Source organism: Bubalus bubalis, chromosome 4 (assembly GCF_019923935.1).
Source record: "Bubalus bubalis isolate 160015118507 breed Murrah chromosome 4, NDDB_SH_1, whole genome shotgun sequence".
Classification (NCBI taxonomy): Eukaryota; Metazoa; Chordata; class Mammalia; order Artiodactyla; family Bovidae; genus Bubalus; species Bubalus bubalis.
Genome location: NC_059160.1, coordinates 39,679,189 through 39,697,796, shown reverse-complemented (window position 1 = coordinate 39,697,796; position 18,608 = coordinate 39,679,189). Strand labels below are relative to the sequence as shown.

General features: G+C 36.6%; 1 protein-coding gene across 13 annotated transcripts in view; it reads left to right on the top strand.

The window, feature by feature from the left end:
• Positions 1-17,966, top strand: part of LOC102404700 (ovochymase-1) — a 96,252-nt gene extending 78,286 nt beyond the window's left edge. For 2 of the 13 annotated variants that reach the window (XM_044941302.2, XM_044941297.2), the window contains 7 exons: positions 65-289; positions 7,855-8,028; positions 10,224-10,491; positions 11,831-11,991; positions 15,325-15,423; positions 16,819-16,952; positions 17,610-17,966. In XM_044941302.2, the coding sequence (XP_044797237.2) occupies positions 65-289; positions 7,855-8,028; positions 10,224-10,491; positions 11,831-11,991; positions 15,325-15,423; positions 16,819-16,952; positions 17,610-17,831 (1,283 nt within the window). In that variant the 3' untranslated portion in view covers positions 17,832-17,966. Of the gene's footprint in view, positions 1-64; positions 290-7,854; positions 8,029-10,223; positions 10,492-11,830; positions 11,992-15,324; positions 15,424-16,565; positions 16,753-16,818; positions 16,953-17,609 lie in introns of those variants that run through there. The other 11 variants (XM_044941301.2, XM_044941298.2, XM_044941300.2 and 8 more) reach the window with 11 other exon arrangements.
• The last annotated feature ends 642 nt before the right edge of the window (positions 17,967-18,608 follow it).

The window sequence follows — 18,608 nt, the reverse complement described above, 5'->3', positions numbered from 1 at the left end:
TCCAAAAAGTAGTAACTCAGCTTCTTGACTATTGCATACAATATTTTTTTCTTTTTGCCTCAAGGGTGTCCAATATTGGATCTGATTGCAGTTAGTTCTTTTGAGATCACATCTCCCAATTATCCTAACATTTATCCTAATATGCTGAACTGCACTTGGACTTTTTATTCTATATCTGGAAATAAAATGAAGGCATTGATTAAAGATTTTATAATGGAAGAATCTTGGAACTGTGAATGGGATTATTTCAATATTTATGATGGACCAGATCAGCAATCAAGATTACTTGGTAAACTGAACCTTCTTAAATGTCCTATGTTGAGAAGCATTCATAAAAACATTTATATAATTATATATGTGGCAAACATGATCTACATTTGCCTTGGGAGCAATATCATTTGCTGTCAGAAACTTTCCATCAGATCTTTCATCAGAATCCTGAATATTATTAAACACAATGGGATGAGCATAAGATCACACTAAATGGCTCTTTACCTTTAATTCCAGCTTTTCTTGATTTCAGTGATTCATATCTCATTTTATCGTCAGAGAGCACACTAATTTTGTTTTTCTCAGGAAGTCATATATTTGAAGAGTTTCTGTTGCCTTAACTGCATTTTTAGGCAGCTTTTTGAAAATTTGTTTACTCAGATTTCATCCTCACAATAAAGGTAGCTCTCTTTAGATACAAGGTAAATTACAAAAAAAAAAAAAAGGCCCAATTAACTTGAATAATCTTTAGAGATTTATTGACCACATGATGTCTACTGTGTTTGAATGTCAGACAATGTCCTGAGACTGACTCATAGAGGGAACTTTTCCAAAGATTTTGTAATTCAATATTGTATCCCATTCTCTAATTTCCAACCAGTTCTGCTAATCAGGATGCCATTACAATCCACCTATCACAAAGGACAGGAGAAGAGGTTTGAAGCTATCTTTTTACAAAGATCTTAACCACTCTTGTGATATTCTAGGATTTATAACACCAATAGGCTTAGAAATGTACTTTGAAATTCCAAAGCTACTTAAATTTTTTCTTATCAGTGAGTTTGGTTCCTGCCAAGAATTCTAAAGCAATTAGAATAGAGGTGGTGGAGACACAAAAAACCAAGCTATTAGTTCTCTATAAGATTAATATGAATCATCTATGGTATTAGATCCAGAATTATCTGATATAATTCTCCAGAATGCCTTTCAACCTAAGACCCTTGGAACACACCTGGAATTGAACAAGTTTGATTTATTACTCATTTTGGAAAAAGAAAACACATATCCTTAAAAACCATGGAGTGTTAACAGGATGGTAGAAAGAACCTCTTATAGGATTTGGGTTTTGAATGAGTAATTTTGGAGAAGGTCTAGGGAAGTGGACTTTCTTCAAAATTACCCATTCAAAGCCCAAATCCTAAGTTCTAGGGAAGTGGAACGGCTTACCAAGAGGTGCAGTGGTAAAGAATCTGCCTGTCAATGCAGGAGATGCAGGTTCAATTGGGAAGGCCAGGAAGATCCCCTGGAGAAGGAAATGGCAACTCACTCACTCCAGTTTTCTTGCCTGAGAAATTCCATGGACAGAGGAACCTGATGGGCTACAATCCATGGGGTTGCAAAGAGTCGGACATAACTGAGCACACACGCACTAAGGAAGTGAAATTTGCTCTAGATTGCTTGCAGGAAGGGGATGAGAAGTGGGGCAAATTTATGATTGGGTATCTAGGCGTGACTAGAGTATGGGTAAAACTATAATTGGTAAAGAAGTAGCAAGTCTTCATTTTAGCCGAGAGGTCAGTGTTTGGTGTTTTGTTGGTTACAGATAACCTTGTTTTTGTCTCATCACAGATTCAGAGACAGTCTGATGTTGGTGTCCTGTGAGACTGTTTGTATCTAACAGGAGACCCTGATTCAGTTGTGAGTGCTAGACCAGTTTCTGGATGTCAGGGCTGCTTTCCTATTTCTCACTCTACTATTTTTCAACCTGGCAACATTATTCACCTTTAAAAGTTCCTATTAATCAAAAATTCATGGGTCAAAAAATTAAAAATGTGACAACTCTTATTTCTATAATTAGCTTATACAATTCTATATAAAAGTGAGGTCACTACCATTAGTTTGCTAGTTTACACAGTTTTATTTTATATACTTTTATATACTTACAATAGTTTTAGTTCAGTGAAATATGCAATTTTATAAGCATTGTTAAACTGTTGAACATTGAACCCTATTGCTGTTCTCCCACCTGGTGAGAAGAGCTAGCCCAAATATAGATCCACATTGTCTATATTGTCTCAGTTATCTTTTCTTACTAAATATTTTCTCACCTAAAGAGAATTCATTAGCTACTTTTTAATTATTTCTGAGAATATAGATGGAATGGTACACAGCCTCCAGACTGGTTTCATTGCAATGGTTTTACGATATATTAATGAAAATAATTAGCAAAATTAAGGTTCATCTTTTCTTCATTTTTTCATTTACCCCATAAAGGTAAGACATCAGTGACTAGTTAACACCATATTAAATATACATGTCAGATTAATTCATGACTGAGAATTTTCTAGTGTTAGACATCTTGAAGACACAATGGTGAACAGTTCAGAAGTGATCATTGCCACCTTCTTCTGAAAAGACATAATAATAAAAAACTAATAATAGTATTTAACAATAAATAATAATCAAATAATTACTGATTGTCAACATGTGTGCTGTGCTTAGTTGCTCAGTCATGTCTGACTCTTTGTGATCCCATGGACTATAGCCTGCCAGGCTCCTCTGTCCATAGGGATTCTCTAGGCAAGAATACTGGATTGGGTTGCCATGCTCTCCTCCAAGGGATCTTTCCATCCCAGGGATTGAACTCAGGTCTCCTGCATTGCAGGTGGACTCTTTACCATGTGAGCCACCAGGAAAGCCCAAGAATACTGGATTGGGTAGCCTATCCCTTCTCCAGGGGATCTTCCCAACCCAGGAATCATACTGGGGTCTCCTGCATTGCAGGTGGATTCTTTAGCAGCTGAGCTACCAGGGAAACCCTATGTCAACATAGTCTGAAGGAAATTAGTTGCAGCAGCAGTATGGAATAATAGTGGGTACACAGTTGCTTTAGTTAAGATGGTCATGGAAGGCCTCATTGAAGGGGTGCATTTGAGATCCAAAGAATGACAAGGAAACAGTTGGGCAAGGCCAAGATAGCATGTGCGAAGGTGTCTAGTATCTCAGGTCTGACCTTACACCCTACCATTCTCCTCCTCCTTCACCCAAAACCAGGCACACTGGATTCTTTATTCTTCCTTGGACTAACAGCATATTCTTGCTTGGCCCCAGTGTGACTTCAAGACTCACTTCCTTAGTTTGTTCAGGTATCTGTCCAGATATTATATAATCTAAGGCCTCTTGTATCACATCATCTAAATAATCCTCTTACACTTTTCCTTCTTGGCATTAATCATGACCTGGCAGCATGTGTATTTATTTGTTTAGAATCTGTTTCCCTCCACCAGAATGAAAATATCCTGATAACAGAACTTAGTCTCCTGTTCACTGCTTTATCTCCAATGTCTAAAGTACTACCTGAAAATAAATATTTGATGAAAAAATAAATGAGAAAAAGGCCTTGAATATGGGAATAGTTTGGTAACTTGGGGAACTGTCAAAGATCAGAGTGGCTAGAGATTGAGTGAGGACGGGCTGGAATGAGGTGTGGTTGTAGAAGATGAAGGTTTTGCCCTCAGGTCATACAGTTTAGGTTATGGTAATGAGTGGACTTTATTCCCATCCAGTGGGAGGTCATTAAAGGTTTTGGACAAGGAACTAATTTGGGAGCTGCTGTGGCTACCATATTGGGAATGAATTTTAGAGTGACAAGTGAATTATTTAAAAAAAAACAACAACTTTTTATTGTGTATTGCCAGATAACATATTAATGATGTTGTGATAGTTTCAAGTGAACAGTGAAGGGACTCAGCCATATATATGTGTGCTTAGTCGCTCAGTCATGTCCGACTCTTGTGACCCCATAGCCTGTAACTTGCCAGGCTCCTGTGTCCATGGGATTTTCCAGGCAAGAATACTGGAGTGGGTTGCCATTTCCTACTCCAGGAGATCTTCCCAACTAAGGAATCCAACCCAAGTCTCCTGCATTGCAGGCAGATGCTTTACCAACTGAGCTACAAGGGAAGCCCAACCATACATATACATGTATCCATTCTCCCCCAAACACCGTTACCATCCAGGCTGCATAACATTGAGCAGAGTTCCATGTGCTATACAGTAGGTCCTTGTTGGTTATCCATTTTAAGTATAGCAGTGTACACATGTCTGTCCCAAACTCCCTCACTATCCCTTCCCCCCTTGTCAGGGTGAATTACACCTGCAGTTATGAGGCAATTATGATAATCTATACCTATGCTGTCTAACCCATGTTCTTATTTAAATTCAAATTTTAAAATGAAATGGAATGTAGTATTAGCCACACTTCAAGTGCTCAACTGCTACATGTAGTGAATGATTACTGTACTGGACAGCACTCATATTGAACTTCCCATCATTGCAGAATGTTCTTTTAGTACTGTTTAGGTACTAATGTTGCCTTGCAAGAGGATGGCAACAAGGAAATGCAGGTAAAATGGACAGATCTGGAGAACTGATAGGCTTTCTTGATGGAATAAATGTGAAATTAGATCTGCAGATCAAGGATGGCTCCTAAATTTATAGTAGGACGTTTTCAGAGGTGGTGGCATTTACAGAGATGGGATATACTAGAGGGAGAAATGGATTTGTGGTGAAAGATCTATTTGGGTCATGTTAAATTTTTAATGCCATGATACATCTAAGGTTGAGCTGGCAGTAGGGAGCTAGAAGTAGAACTCCTGAAGTTTGGACTTAAGATATAAATTTGAGAGTTATCAGCTTCTCATAAATTTCCTTTAGTTATTCTTTCTCTGACATCATCAATCTCCTCTATCATTCTCATCAGTTTCAAACATATTCTATTATTACCCATAATTAAAATAAAAATAAAACAAGAAAGTTAGCTGTTGCCCCATTTCTCTGCTTCCCTTTACAGTAAAATCTCTCACTTTCTTAGAGATTGATGGATATACATAGTTTGTGGGATGGGTAAGAAGTCATGGAGAGATCAATTATAGCAAGGGAATACTAATAGATTAGGATACATAAAAGTGGTAATTTGGGAAGTAGAATGTTTAAAATCAAATTTCAAAAGTCTCAAATGATTTCAAAATTTCAATGCCGTGTTGTTAGTAAAGAATTATGACAAAAGAGATAAGGTCCCTTGTATGGTTAAATTTAGTGTTGGCACTGAGCTGGCATTCACTAACTTGGTCTCATGAGTCTTCATTGTAAATATCCAGTCTGTCTGGTTGTTGCCCCTGACATACTGGTTATGAAATATCATCTTTGGTCAAGCAACAGTTTTAAGGAACATTAACAATTTGGAACACATCCATAGAACATAATGACCAGGATGCTGAAGGGTGTGGACACCTGGGAATGTTTATTTTAGAGAAGAGAGAAGACAGAAGGATCACAATTTCTTCTCTTCAAGTATTTATGGAATTTCCATAGATTCTCAGCCATGTATAAAACTTGTTCTGCCTAATAATATCTAATAGTTATTGAATGTTTACCATTATTCATGCATAGTCCTGAGAATTTATAATTCAATCTTCTTAACAGTCCTATGGAGATAGGTTGTGTTATTCTCATTTTAAATATAAGGAAACACAAAAATGTTTAGTAACTTGCCTCTGGTAATATAATTAATAAGTAGAGAAAGCTGGTTTAAAGCCCAGGCACTCTGATTCAAACATTTATATCCTTGGCCACTCTGTTAACCATATGATTACACTGATGCCTTTTGATTCAACATAAGGAAGAACTGTCAAGCAATTAGAACTGCTTAAAAAGAGAAAATAAATGCTCATAAGTCCCACATAATATCTTCAGATGTAGCTAACATATGTCCAAGGTTATTTTAGAAGGAACTCAATGCTAGATGAAAGATTAAACAAAATTATCACTAAGATTCTATGTTTAACCTAGTTCTTTACTTCTCATTCAGCTACCCATCTCAAACCTACACGTTTTGTAAATGTGTTACCTGTATTTCTACCTAAGCCATTAATAGCAATACTGTACTTGGCAGAACCAAGGGTAGAACTATTTTCATACCCTTCAGATCTTCCCTTCAGGTTAACATTGTATGGTTATTTAATCAGCTGTGAAGCTCCCTAGTCATATAATTATCCACTTACACTTTATATCTGTTCACAGGGACATCGTAAGGTACTTTATTAAGTGCTCCACTGAAATCAAAATTCATTAAGTTTATCTCATTCCCCCTAGCCACCATCTAATTAGCTCTTTCTAAAAATTAAATTAGGTTAATTTAATATGGCCTGTAGAGGATCCCATGCTAGTTGCTCATGACCACTGATTCCTTCTTAAAGTGTTCAAAAACCACCTAATAATTTGCTATAAAATTTTGCTGAGGTTTTTTTACTTAGTAAATGTTTATAATGCTTCATAAATATAACTTTATATAATCCCATATTTTTTTTAATCTAAATTATACAGATGAGAAAATTGTGGCAGAGAGGTTAAATAACTTGCCTAGGGCCACATAGCTAATAGAACTAGTCCAGACTAGCAGTTTGACTTTGGAATCCGAGCTTGTAAGGACTAAGCTACACTACTTCACTGATATAAGACTGCAAATCCTTTAGCCTCTTTGTTTTTCTCTGTCTCCTACCCTTCCCCCTCTGCCAACCCTCAATCTCCTTTTTGAAAAGCAGAATAACATTTTCCCATTTCCATTATGTTAAAACTTCCAGAGTGTTAGTTGACTTTACACAGATTGCCTTTATTTGACATGGTGCCTCTCCAAAGCTACCCACGACATCCAGTTCACCAAACAGATTCTTCAAGGATAAGAATGATGTAGAGATTAACTTTCTCCTATTCCCCATCTCTCTTTCCCAGATTCCTCAAAAAACATTATCTTTAAGACAAATCAATAGTGTATCATTTAGTTTGAGAGATCTCAGTTACAGCTTGTACAGATAAATTACAGCAAATGTCCTGTCACCTATCAGGACAATCCTTGTGATGACTTTTGTGTTTCTGTATTAGGAAAGGATCATCATTAGTCTGTATTTGGGCAGACTACATGTCTTAGTTTTAGCTACTATAATAAAAATGCCATAGTTTGGGTAGCTTAAATAACAAGTACTTATTTCTCACAGTTATGAAAACTAGAAGTTCAAGATTTGCTGTCTGGTAAGGGTTTGCTTCTTGGTTCATAGCTGTCTTCTTGCTATTTCCCCGTAAGACAAAAAAAAGGGGGGGGAGGGACTAGAGAGCTCTCTGGGTTCTCTTTTATAAGGGTTTATAAGGCTCCACCCTCATGACCAGGTCACCCCTGAAGGCCACACCTCCTAATACCATCACATGGGGGATTAGGATTTTCACATATGAATTTTGGGGGCACACCAACATTTGGTCCATAATGGTATCCCATTACTTCCATTTCTCTGTCCATATATCTTCATTGAAATGCTTCTTTAACCACCCTTATAATCAAAGATTGCCATACAAATTGTATATTGTTTCCATATCAATTGCTAGCCTAGTCTTTTCCCTTCGATCTTTTAAAATCTATACCCTTTTATTGTCTCAATCAAATCATGACTTTCATCCTCAGAATCTTGATTTTACATTACTGATCATCATTCTTGTCAAGATTTGTTTGGAATCTAATGTCCCCTCTCTCCTTCCTCTTTTACCCATGTAATTACACAGAAGTATTTTGATTATTGAGTATACTTCACATTGCAGCTCATTTATGTGGCTCTAAGAAAGAATTTGTCTGGATATCCAGTGGTGCTTACCTAACTGTGAATTTGAAAACTGATGAGTCTGTGGGAGAAAGAGGTTTTAAACTGATTTTGGAAGATATGACTCAGAAGCCATCACAGAAAAGAAATATTGGGATCCAACTGCCTATTAATGGTAAGTAATTGTTTTAAAATATCTACTAAAGCAGGTACGATATATGCCTTAGAACAGAACCTGGAGCCCACTGGTTTAGGGATCAGTGGCAATCACTTTACTCTAATACTAAAAACAGGATAAGCTCATTTCAAACCATTTCTTAAGGGCTGAGACTTTGGCAGTTCACATAGATCATGTGAGGTAATAAAGTTAATTGGGGTATGTACATGTCTATATGTGTGTATGTTGTTTTTAATTAAGAAATAATAAACATGAGAGACAGTGAGTTGCTATTTAAAAGATCCTGTGGGGCCTTTCAAACTGAAACAAGAGGAGAGTTCAATGTGCTTCCATCTTTGTTTACATATCTCTTCTATGAAGTAACTATCTCCTGACCACCACGAAGAGCCCTCAAAATATTTCAGATATATTAACTTTTCTGCATAAAATAGAAACAAATGTACTGATTTTTTCCTAGTCTGTCTAATTTTAAGCTAGAGTTTCATTAGTTGTGCTTAAGACTAAACCTAATGAATCTGTTATTAGGAGATTTTCTTGATTAGAGTATAATAGTAGGAAAATTCAAATAATCCACATTAATGCAAAGTTTTTTTTTTTTTTTTATGACACACTATTTTAAGATTCCAGGTGGCTCTAGTGGTAAAGAATCCACCTGCCCGTGCCAGAGACTCAAGAGACACGGGTTTGATCCCTGGGTTGGAAAGATCCCCTGGAGAAGGAAATGTCAACCCACTCCAGTATTTCTTGCCTGGAGATCCCATGGACAGAGGGGTCTTGCGGGCTACAGTCCATGGGATCACAAAGAGTTGGACACAACTTAGCAACTAAGCAACAACAATCTTTCCTAGGATAGTGAAATGAACAGGCTCTCCTAAGAGTCCTGAATTTGAGCCCTAGACTAGTGAACCACAGTGTCCTATAGGTGTTATTTTTTTCTTTCTTTGGCTGTGCCACAAGGCACGTGGCATCTTAGTTCCCTACCCAGGCAGGGACCAAACCCGTGCACTCTGCAATTGAAGCACAGAGTCTTAACCACTGGACCACTAAGAAAGTCCCCTATAGATGTGATTTTTAATTGTTAAAGGCCCGCTCACCTAATTGACCCTTCTTCTGTGTCCATTGCTTTTGTTTTTCCATTGCTTTATCTTTAAACTGACCCTTTATTCTCACAGTAAAAATATTGAGCCTCATTTCTTTTTTAAAGTATTGTAAAGTAAGTTGAATACTAATAAAATATTGCTATGATACATGTATACAAACAACCCCAAAATCTGAGTTACCACATAAAGTGTGGATTACCAATGCAATAAAAACATACAGTAATGCAGTGAACTTGATGCATAAAAAATATGTTTTAGTAAATACCTTTTGTGGGTTTTTCCCCCCTAAAGTCCAGGATAGTCTTAATTTTGAAGAGTTTGCACATTTGTAAAGGAAGAGGGAATCCATGTTTTATACATATCTGAAAAGAAAGTAGAAATGATTTTACTTAAGTATTGAATAATCAAGTGCAAATCCACTATGCTATAAATTTTTTGTTTTAAATAGCTTTCTGGTGTAAAAAATAATCTCAAGTAAAGAATTAACAAGTGAGCATATCTTAGGAGACCTGGGTTCCATCCCTGGGTTGGGAATATATCCTATCACTCCAAAATTATATGGTTATGGAAAATTTTAGTTTTCTTCATATTTAAGGAAATGCTTAACTATCTCTTGTTACTTTCTGGTAAATTTCTTTTTAAATCTGAGAATGGAGTAAACATATTGCTATACATTTTCCTTATGATTTTCCTTTATATATACAACTTATTTTGAATACACAGAGCATAAAATATTTTGATGTGTCTAAATATATGTACTGGGATAACACAAATGATGCTACAGAAAGAACAATCTCCAATAATTTCATGATTAAGTGCAACATTTTTATTTCTTTTTAAAAAAAATTGATTTATGTTCCAATTCACCTAAAGATATGTGTTTTAATATGAGTATATTAACATGGTGTGTATATTAATACCTTAGTAAACTGTTGATTTTTGCTCATTTAAAAGCATTGGAAGAAAAGATGAGTCTCATCTCTTGCAAATAATGCTAGTTTTGAACCGACAAAAGGAGTAAATGCCTTCTGAGATTTAAATAGATATTCATAAGTATTGCTATCTAATGTTTTGCTGTTGTTTTTTTCTAAGGGCTTACAGTAGAAAACAATACCAGAAGACAGCCAGCTCAAGACTCATGTGGCGTTCCATTTGTTGACCCATTTCTCAGTGAAGGGTTTGAGAGGAATACAAATATCTTGCCTGCAGAGGTCGGGGAGCCCAGGGTGGTTGGTGGCCGTGCAGCCGCGGTGATGTCGTGGCCCTGGCTGGTCAGTCTGCAGCACCAAGGCCATCACTACTGTGGAGGCGCTCTGATTGGGAGGCGGTGGGTCCTGACAGCAGCACACTGTAACTTCAGGTGTGTGCCTGGGTGGTGGGGGTTCTGGGATGCGGCGGGTGCTGATAAGGAGCTATTTGAGGGCCCATGGTGGGTACACTCCTTCTCTCCCCACATCATGAGAAACATTAAGCACCAGCTCCCACTGATACAGTCCCCAACTTGCAAATGAATGAATGTATTAGGTTGATGAAACTTTCTCTGCTTCACTAATAAAATTACTACCAATAGCTTTTAATTCTAAGAGCAGCTTTCTGCTTCTAGGTATAATTTAATTAGTAAGTAACTAACAACACCCTCCCTTCCAACCATAAAAATGGAGATCTCACATTTTTGCATCAGTTTCTCAGCACGGAGCCTAGAGCCCAGGGGTTGCTTATACGTGGCTTCCTTTCCTCCTTACTCTCCTGTGGATTGTCTGATGATCATACCCAGTCCCAAAATAAATCTGTAAAGTTTGAAAGAATTTCAAGGAATGTCCTTTAAAAAGGAACATTTGTTTTCTTTGATTTTATCTTGCTTTTGATCGTAATATGATACGGAGATATCTGAAAACTCCCTCAGAGGAGTCTTAGCTTGGCGTTTTTAGTATTATCTCCCAGAAGTAGCATGACAGCGGACGCTATGGCACAGGGTCCCATAGCTGCACAAGTAGACACATTTTCAACGTCTCTGAAATTGGCTTTACAATAAAAGCATCTAATCAAATAATGTGGTTATCATGAGCCTTCAGTGAACTAAAAACTCAATTTCTATACTATCCCCCAACTCTTCCTTTTGATACAGATAAATGATAAGAAGGCATACTTATTAAGACAGTTTCAGACTTTCATGTGCTTAAAATTACCTGGGGAGTTTGCTGTAAATGGAATCTTAGAGTATTAATTTTGAATTTTGAGTTGATGAGTTATGTTTGGAATTCTGCACTTTTAATACCTGTGCTAGACTTAATGCATGTGGTCCCTAGACATTTCTTTGAGAAGCACTGTATTAGGGAGTAAATATAACTTTCAGAATAGTTTCAGTGACCATTACATAAGTACATCATATAATGCATAATATTATGATTATAATACATATGATTATTACCTTGAGGCAGCATGAATGTTAATTGTAATAAAAAATACTGAATTTTTTATTCAGTATTTTTTATCTGACATTATGAAGACAAGGAAATAGACACTTTAAAATTTTTCTCAAGGGCTGAATTAATAAGAAACCTCTGTTTCCTATGAATTCAAGATAATAGGGATTTTAATGTGGATTAGAAATGTTAAAGAATATATTTTTAGTAATTCTGAGAAATGATGGCCTAATTAAAAGTGGAATCTATTTCCTCACTCCCTTTTCTTGTGACAAGTACTGTCACAGACTACCTGGTAATAGGAAGAAGTTACCTGGGGAATATAAGAAATAGTGATTTGATACCAGTGAAAGCTGTGTACATTCACCCCAGCTTCACACAATTTCCTCCTAACGATGATCTATCTTTGCTGCATCTGGAAAAACCTGTTGAACTAGGTCAGTATAAATAACCTTTTTCCATTTTGAACCTTTGCCATATAGTTTTTATCTTGTATCTTGCTTAGAAGTGCTGTATGTACTTTTCTTCCCCCAAACTTATTTATTTTTAATTGAAGGAAAATTGCTTCACAATATTGTGTTGGCCTCTACCATACATCAACATGAGTCAGCCATAGGTATACATGTGTCCCCTCCCTCTTTAACCTCCCTTCTCACCTCCCACCCCTTCCCACCCCTCTGTTTTGTAACAAAGCCCTGGTTTGAGTTCCCTGAGTCATGAAGTTAAATAATTACTTTTAAATGTTCTTGTATACTAACTGAACTTCTTTCTCTAAAAGCTGAAGTATCTGTGTAAACATTTTACTTTTATGTGTATTTAATTGATGGGGGTCTAGAGAATATTTCAAAGAAATATGTTTTAGGGACTTTCCTAGCAGTCCAGTGATTATGACTGTGTTCTCAATGTAGGGGCACAGCTTTGATCCCTAACTGGGAAACTAAGATCCTGCATGCTGCACAATGTGACCTAAAAAAAGAAAGAAAGAAATATGTTTTTAACTTTGTCCTATGTATATATTTTTGAGACTCATTATGTTCTCAGAGGTTAATTCAAATACTTAGAGAACATCAGTTTGAACTATGAGATGTTCAATTTTCTGTTCTTTTATAACTTAGTAAGATATTGCTTTTTTTAAATTTTTACTTAAGCTGAAGCTAAGCAAAAATGTGGAATTGTTAATCCTCACACTATCACAAAGTAGTCATGTGATCTTGGGCAGTTTATGTAACTTGTGAACCTCAGCTTTATCATTTGTAGACGGGGAATGGCAATTAACCCACCTACCTTCTTAGGTGGAAAATGTATTGGGGGAAATGTAACTAAGATCCATGGATAATCTCCACCCACACATCCAAGCTTTTTCATGAAATCACAGGGCTCTGGACACTTTTCCTGCTCTGCTCCAACTCTCTCCTCTGTTTATGCCTATAGACCTCACTTTTTATGTCATTTCGGTGCATCCATTCTACAAACCCCAAATCATTTGCTTTTTGTAACTGAATCAGTGACAGCATTCAGAGCAGTGCTTTTTAACCTTGACTATGACTTATTTTTTCTCCCTACCCTGCTTTTAAAATTTATTTTTAGTTAAACTGTCAACGCTGAGAGAATTGTAGATTCACATGCAATTATAAGGAATAATACAGAGACACCAAAGTACTTTTTACCTTGGTTTTCACCAGTGGTAACAACTTGCAGCATTTGACATTTATACAATTGAGATACAAAACATTTCTATCTCCAAGAAGATCCTTACTATTGCCTCTTTATAGCTACACCCATCTCCTTCCTCCCCACTCTACCCTCCCCACCCAGATTTCTGTCAATCAGGGATCTGTTCTCTTTGTTTCTATAATTTTGTCAATTCAAGGATATTATATAAATGGAATCATATAATATGTAAACTTTCGTGATTGATTTTTTTTTTTCACTTAGCATTAACACCCTGGAGCTTCATTCATGTTGTTACGTGTATCAACAGTGCATTGCTTTTAATAGCTGAGTGGGAGGGATTGGGGGCAGGAGGAGAAGGGGACGACAGAGGATGAGGTGGCTGGATGGCATCACTGACTCGATGGACGTGAGTCTCAGTGAACTCTGGGAGTTGGTGATGGACAGGGAGGCCTGGCATGCTGCGATTCATGGGGTCGAAAAGAATCAGACACGACTGAGCGCCTGAACTGAATGTTCATGGTATGAATGTTTAACCACTCATAACTGTTTAACCATTCATTTGTTGAAGAACATCTGGATGGTTTCTAGCTTTTAGATGTTACAAATAAAGCTGCCATGAACATTCATGTAAAGGTTGTTTCCTTTTTTTACTTAAATCATGCTGGATTGACTATCTTTATATGTACATTTTTCTAGGTCTATTGCCTTAAAATAAATTTCTCAGATGCAGAAATGCAGGATTTGGGGCATAACTGTTTTCAAGATTCTTGACATATTTTTCTGTTATAAACACAGCTGAATGTAGAGTACAAGTCAATACCTCTCCCTACCCCCATCCTGCAATTTGGCAATATCTGACAATTTTTGAAGTGCAGGCCTTGTGGTCTAGCAACTCAACTATCCAGGATACTGGCACCGACGCACAGATATGTGATCTGGAAAACTTGATGCAGTTTATAAAGGAAAAAGTTAAAGTCTAAATATTTGCCAATGGGATTTAATAAATTGCAGTACATTCATTATCTGAATACTGTGTGCTGTTAAAAGAATGATGTGGTAGATCTGTGTGCAATGATATAAATAATATCATAATTTAGTCAATGAAGAGTATCAGAATAAGAAAAAACTATTGATGGGAAAAATATGTTGGTAGAGGGAAAATGCTTTAGCTCAAGGAAATTTGGGAGGAGATTATGATACAGCAATGATCATCTATGAAGGCAGTATAACATAAGATTTGCTACACGTGTAGAGAGATGAGTAGGAAAAGAATAGACAAGTTACAAAGAGTTTTATGTAATTTTGTTAAGAGATAGCAGTAAAAATAAAGAACATATCATTGAAATTAATGGCCTATGATAGCAGGTATGCTGAAGCACTTAAGTGTGTAAAAGCCCAGATGAAAAGGAAGTGAAACAGCCTGGGAAAAGGGAAAACAAACACAAGAGCACTGCATTCAGTGTGTGTGTGTGTGTGTGTGTGTGTGTGTAGCATATATACACACAGAGACACAAACCCATAGTATTTATATATATACAAATTTTGGTGATAAGAAAAACAAAGTGAATGTGTAATATATCAATATATTTTATAATGCAACTGTGAAGATAGATATTTGCTGTAAAAATACTTCAAAAGTTTAAATTGCTACAAATATATTCTTCCCCATTCTTCATGTAATATAGTTGAGAAGGGAAGACAATTTTATCTTTCTCCATTGTCATCTCAGATTCAGCATGGTGATGTCCTCAAGGGACATAGGTTGAAAAAACAAATGCATTTTTAAAAATGGTTATGGATGAGAAGCCCCACATCTCAGTGCAGGACATGTGTTTCTGTTTTCCTAGGAGGATATGGAAATACTTGGAGCAAAATGGTATCATGTACGTTGATTGGGACCCTCCCCTCTGAGTAACTAATAGGTGGAAGCTTCTGGAACATTTTATTTATTAAATTATAGGGTTACAGAGGATAGTGTCAGGTCAAAGTAGACATTTCTAGAGCTATCACTGAAGAGCAAACAATATAGACAATGTTAATATGAATCTTATAGACTAATTGATATTTGTCTTTTTCTTTCTCATCCTTTTTATTAGGAGAGTTTGTATCTACAATCTGTTTGCCAGGGAAAGATGATAAAATAAATTTACTTTCCAAATGTTTGACTGCCGGATGGGGAATAACTGAACCTCATCGTGAGTATATTTATTAACTCTTCTAAAATTAGAATCCAAACAATTATATGTGAAGTCTGAGTGCACTGTTTATTCATTTTCAATTGCTCTGTAGTTTTCATAGGAATGATAGTAGAAAAACTTTTTTTCATAATAGATCTAAAAGTTACTGCTTGAGTTTTAGGCCATCATATTCATTAACACAAGTTCATTGATTCTAGTTCATTGATACTTCTAAAAACTTGTGTTGGTAACTATCTAGTGATGTTATTACCCAATAAATATTTGTGTGTATTAACTCCCCAATTGTGCTGTGAGTGCACACACAGACACACACACACAGAGTTTGTTTTCACAATAGTGTAGATATTGCTATTGTAAAAACCCATACTTGAAGATGTATGTGCCTGTTCTTAAAGCTGTCAGGCATTTTTCTGAAATGATAGGGTTGTAAAAAAGGTAAGTGTGTAGATATGATATTACTTATATGTGGAATCTAAAATGTAACACAAATGAACTTATCTATGAGACAAAAACAGACTCAGACATAGAGAACAGACTTTTGGTTGCCAAGGGAGAGGAAGGGCAGGGGAGGGTTGGATTGGGACTTTGAAACTAGAAGATGCGAGCTATTATATATAGGATGGATAAACAACAAAGTCTTGTTGTGTAGTACAGGGAACCAAATTCAATATCCTGTAATAAATCAGAAAATAATATGAAAAAGAACATATATATACATTATATATATGTATAAAATGTATATATATGTCTGAATCACTTTCCTGTATACCAGAAACTATCACAACTATACTTCAATTTTTTTAAAAGGTAAATGGGTGGAAAGATCATGTGAAAATATTCTAGTCCATATAAAGATCAAACCCATGTCTCTAGTCTCACCTACACCCTATTTTCCAAATGAATTAACTAGTTACAAATATCCAACAAAGTAAAGAGTTAGTTAGAATGTAATTTCAGTTGTCAGCTTCCAGTCAGTGTCAGCACTTAGAATGTCCTGCTCAGCAGAAGTCAAATCAAAAAAATGAAAAGATGGCAAAACCAATGAAATAAAGTATAGATTTCATATGTCAAAAATGAATTATGTTGTTTGCTTTATCAACAACTGATTTGGGTGTAAATTTTGTCTTTTTTTTCATAAGGTGGTATCATTTTTATATCTTTTGAGGACTATACTAATGACAAAAGAATGCACATAAAATGTTTTTTGTTGTTTCTGTTGTATAAACCACTGTGGAATAATTGGTTTTTTACAAGTCACCTAATGGCATCATTGAAGTACTGAGAGAGGAGAATGAGTAGGATTTACCCCTTGGAGTCTGTGTATATGTAAGGCTAATTTTGTTTTATCCTTTAATAGCATTTGCCTATGTATTTTTATTTCTTTTCTACTAGAAGATGAATTTCCTAAAACTGTGCAGCAGGCAAAGGTACCACTGATCAGTAGTATATCTTGTCGAAGCTACTGGGGACTGGAAATTAAAAACACTAATATATGTGGAGGGGCTTCCGGATCATCCTCCTGTATGGTAATTAAGGCCTGCATTCACGAGGGCAGGAGGTTCACTTCAGTGTTGTCTTCTGAATGTTTGTTTCTGACCAGAAAGAGGTACAAATGTATGGCAGTTTTAAAGCGAAAAATGAGAGGAATAAGTCCATTGCTAAGTTGATGTACTGCGATTGCTAATTTGATATTTGCATAGATTCAGTTTTCAAAAGGAATTACTCATTCCATTGCTAGGTTGAACTATGTGAAACTGATGATTTTCAGCTATTTTTGACCTACAAAAAAATGATAATTTCTTATGGTTTGACATCATAGCTGAATTAGGTAGCTCAAACTACCTATTTCCAGTAGCACTGAATATATAAAAATGCTTTTGTGTAACTCAAAGCCATCATTTGCTCATTTATATTGATTAGACACATGAAACTTCCTGCATGGTAGTCTATGGTCAGCATAAAATGAATTTATGTTTCTTTCAGCATTGCTTTGAAAATATAAATTTTGATCTGAATCAGAGATCTGTAACATCAGCCAATGAGCTCAGTGGCCCTAGTTCCTTGAGCTGTTGTGATGGGAGAGTGACTTACACTCTTGTCTGATCATCCCCTGCAGTTGTGGGTTAGCATCCCCCAGGAATCATGCAGTTAGGAGAATGAACTTCTCTTTTTGCTGGTTGCAGGGAGATTCTGGAGGACCACTGCAGTGTGGTGAGGGTGGGCAGTACAAGCTCATCGGTATTGTGAGCTGGGGCAGCAGTAACTGCCATCCTGCTGCACCAACAGTCTTCACCAGAATTTCTGCCTACACAGACTGGATCACATCCATCACTGGAGGAGAAGCAGGATCACTGGGAGACCAACCTGGTGGGACTGTGATCACAAGTGGGAAAGGAAATACATAACCACATATCTGGAAAATATGTCTCTTGTCATTGCTAAAAAAAACTCAATGTCACTTCTCCCAACTTTTGTCATTGAGGAGCTTGGATTTGGTGTATAAATACATTCAATATTAAACATTGGTCACAGAAAGTTAATGTTGGTTCGTGCCTCCTGGGACTTATAATCTTAAATGCCATTAAATTCATATCTATGTACTATGTATATGTCACATTTGAATACCACCATATATACTTTTTGGGGTTTCCCAGGTGGTGCTAATGGTTAAGAACCTGCTTACCAATGCAGGAGATATAAAGAGGAGATAGAGAGATGTAGGTTCAATCCCTGGGTCTGGAAGACCCCCAGAAGAGGGCATGGCAACCTACTCCAGTATTCTTGCCTGAAGAATCCCATGAACACAGGAGCCTTACTGTGGTCCATATGGTTGACTATGGTTCATATGGTCCAAAGGAGCTGACTGCAGGTCCATATGGTGCTGACTATGGGTTATGGTCCATAGGGTTGCAAAGAGCAGGACATGACTGAAGCTATTCAGCACAGAACAGCAGGTAGTGCTAATGGTAAACAATCTGCCTGCCAACGCAGGAGACTCAAGAGTCGTGGGTTCAATCCTTGGGTCTGGAGGATCCCCTGGAGAATGGAATGGCAACCCACACCAGAATTCTTGTCTGGAAAATTTAATGGGCAGAGGAGCCTCACATGCTACAGTCCATGGGGCCACAAAGAGTCGGACATGACTGAGCATACATATATACTTTTACTATTTTTTCTAATTT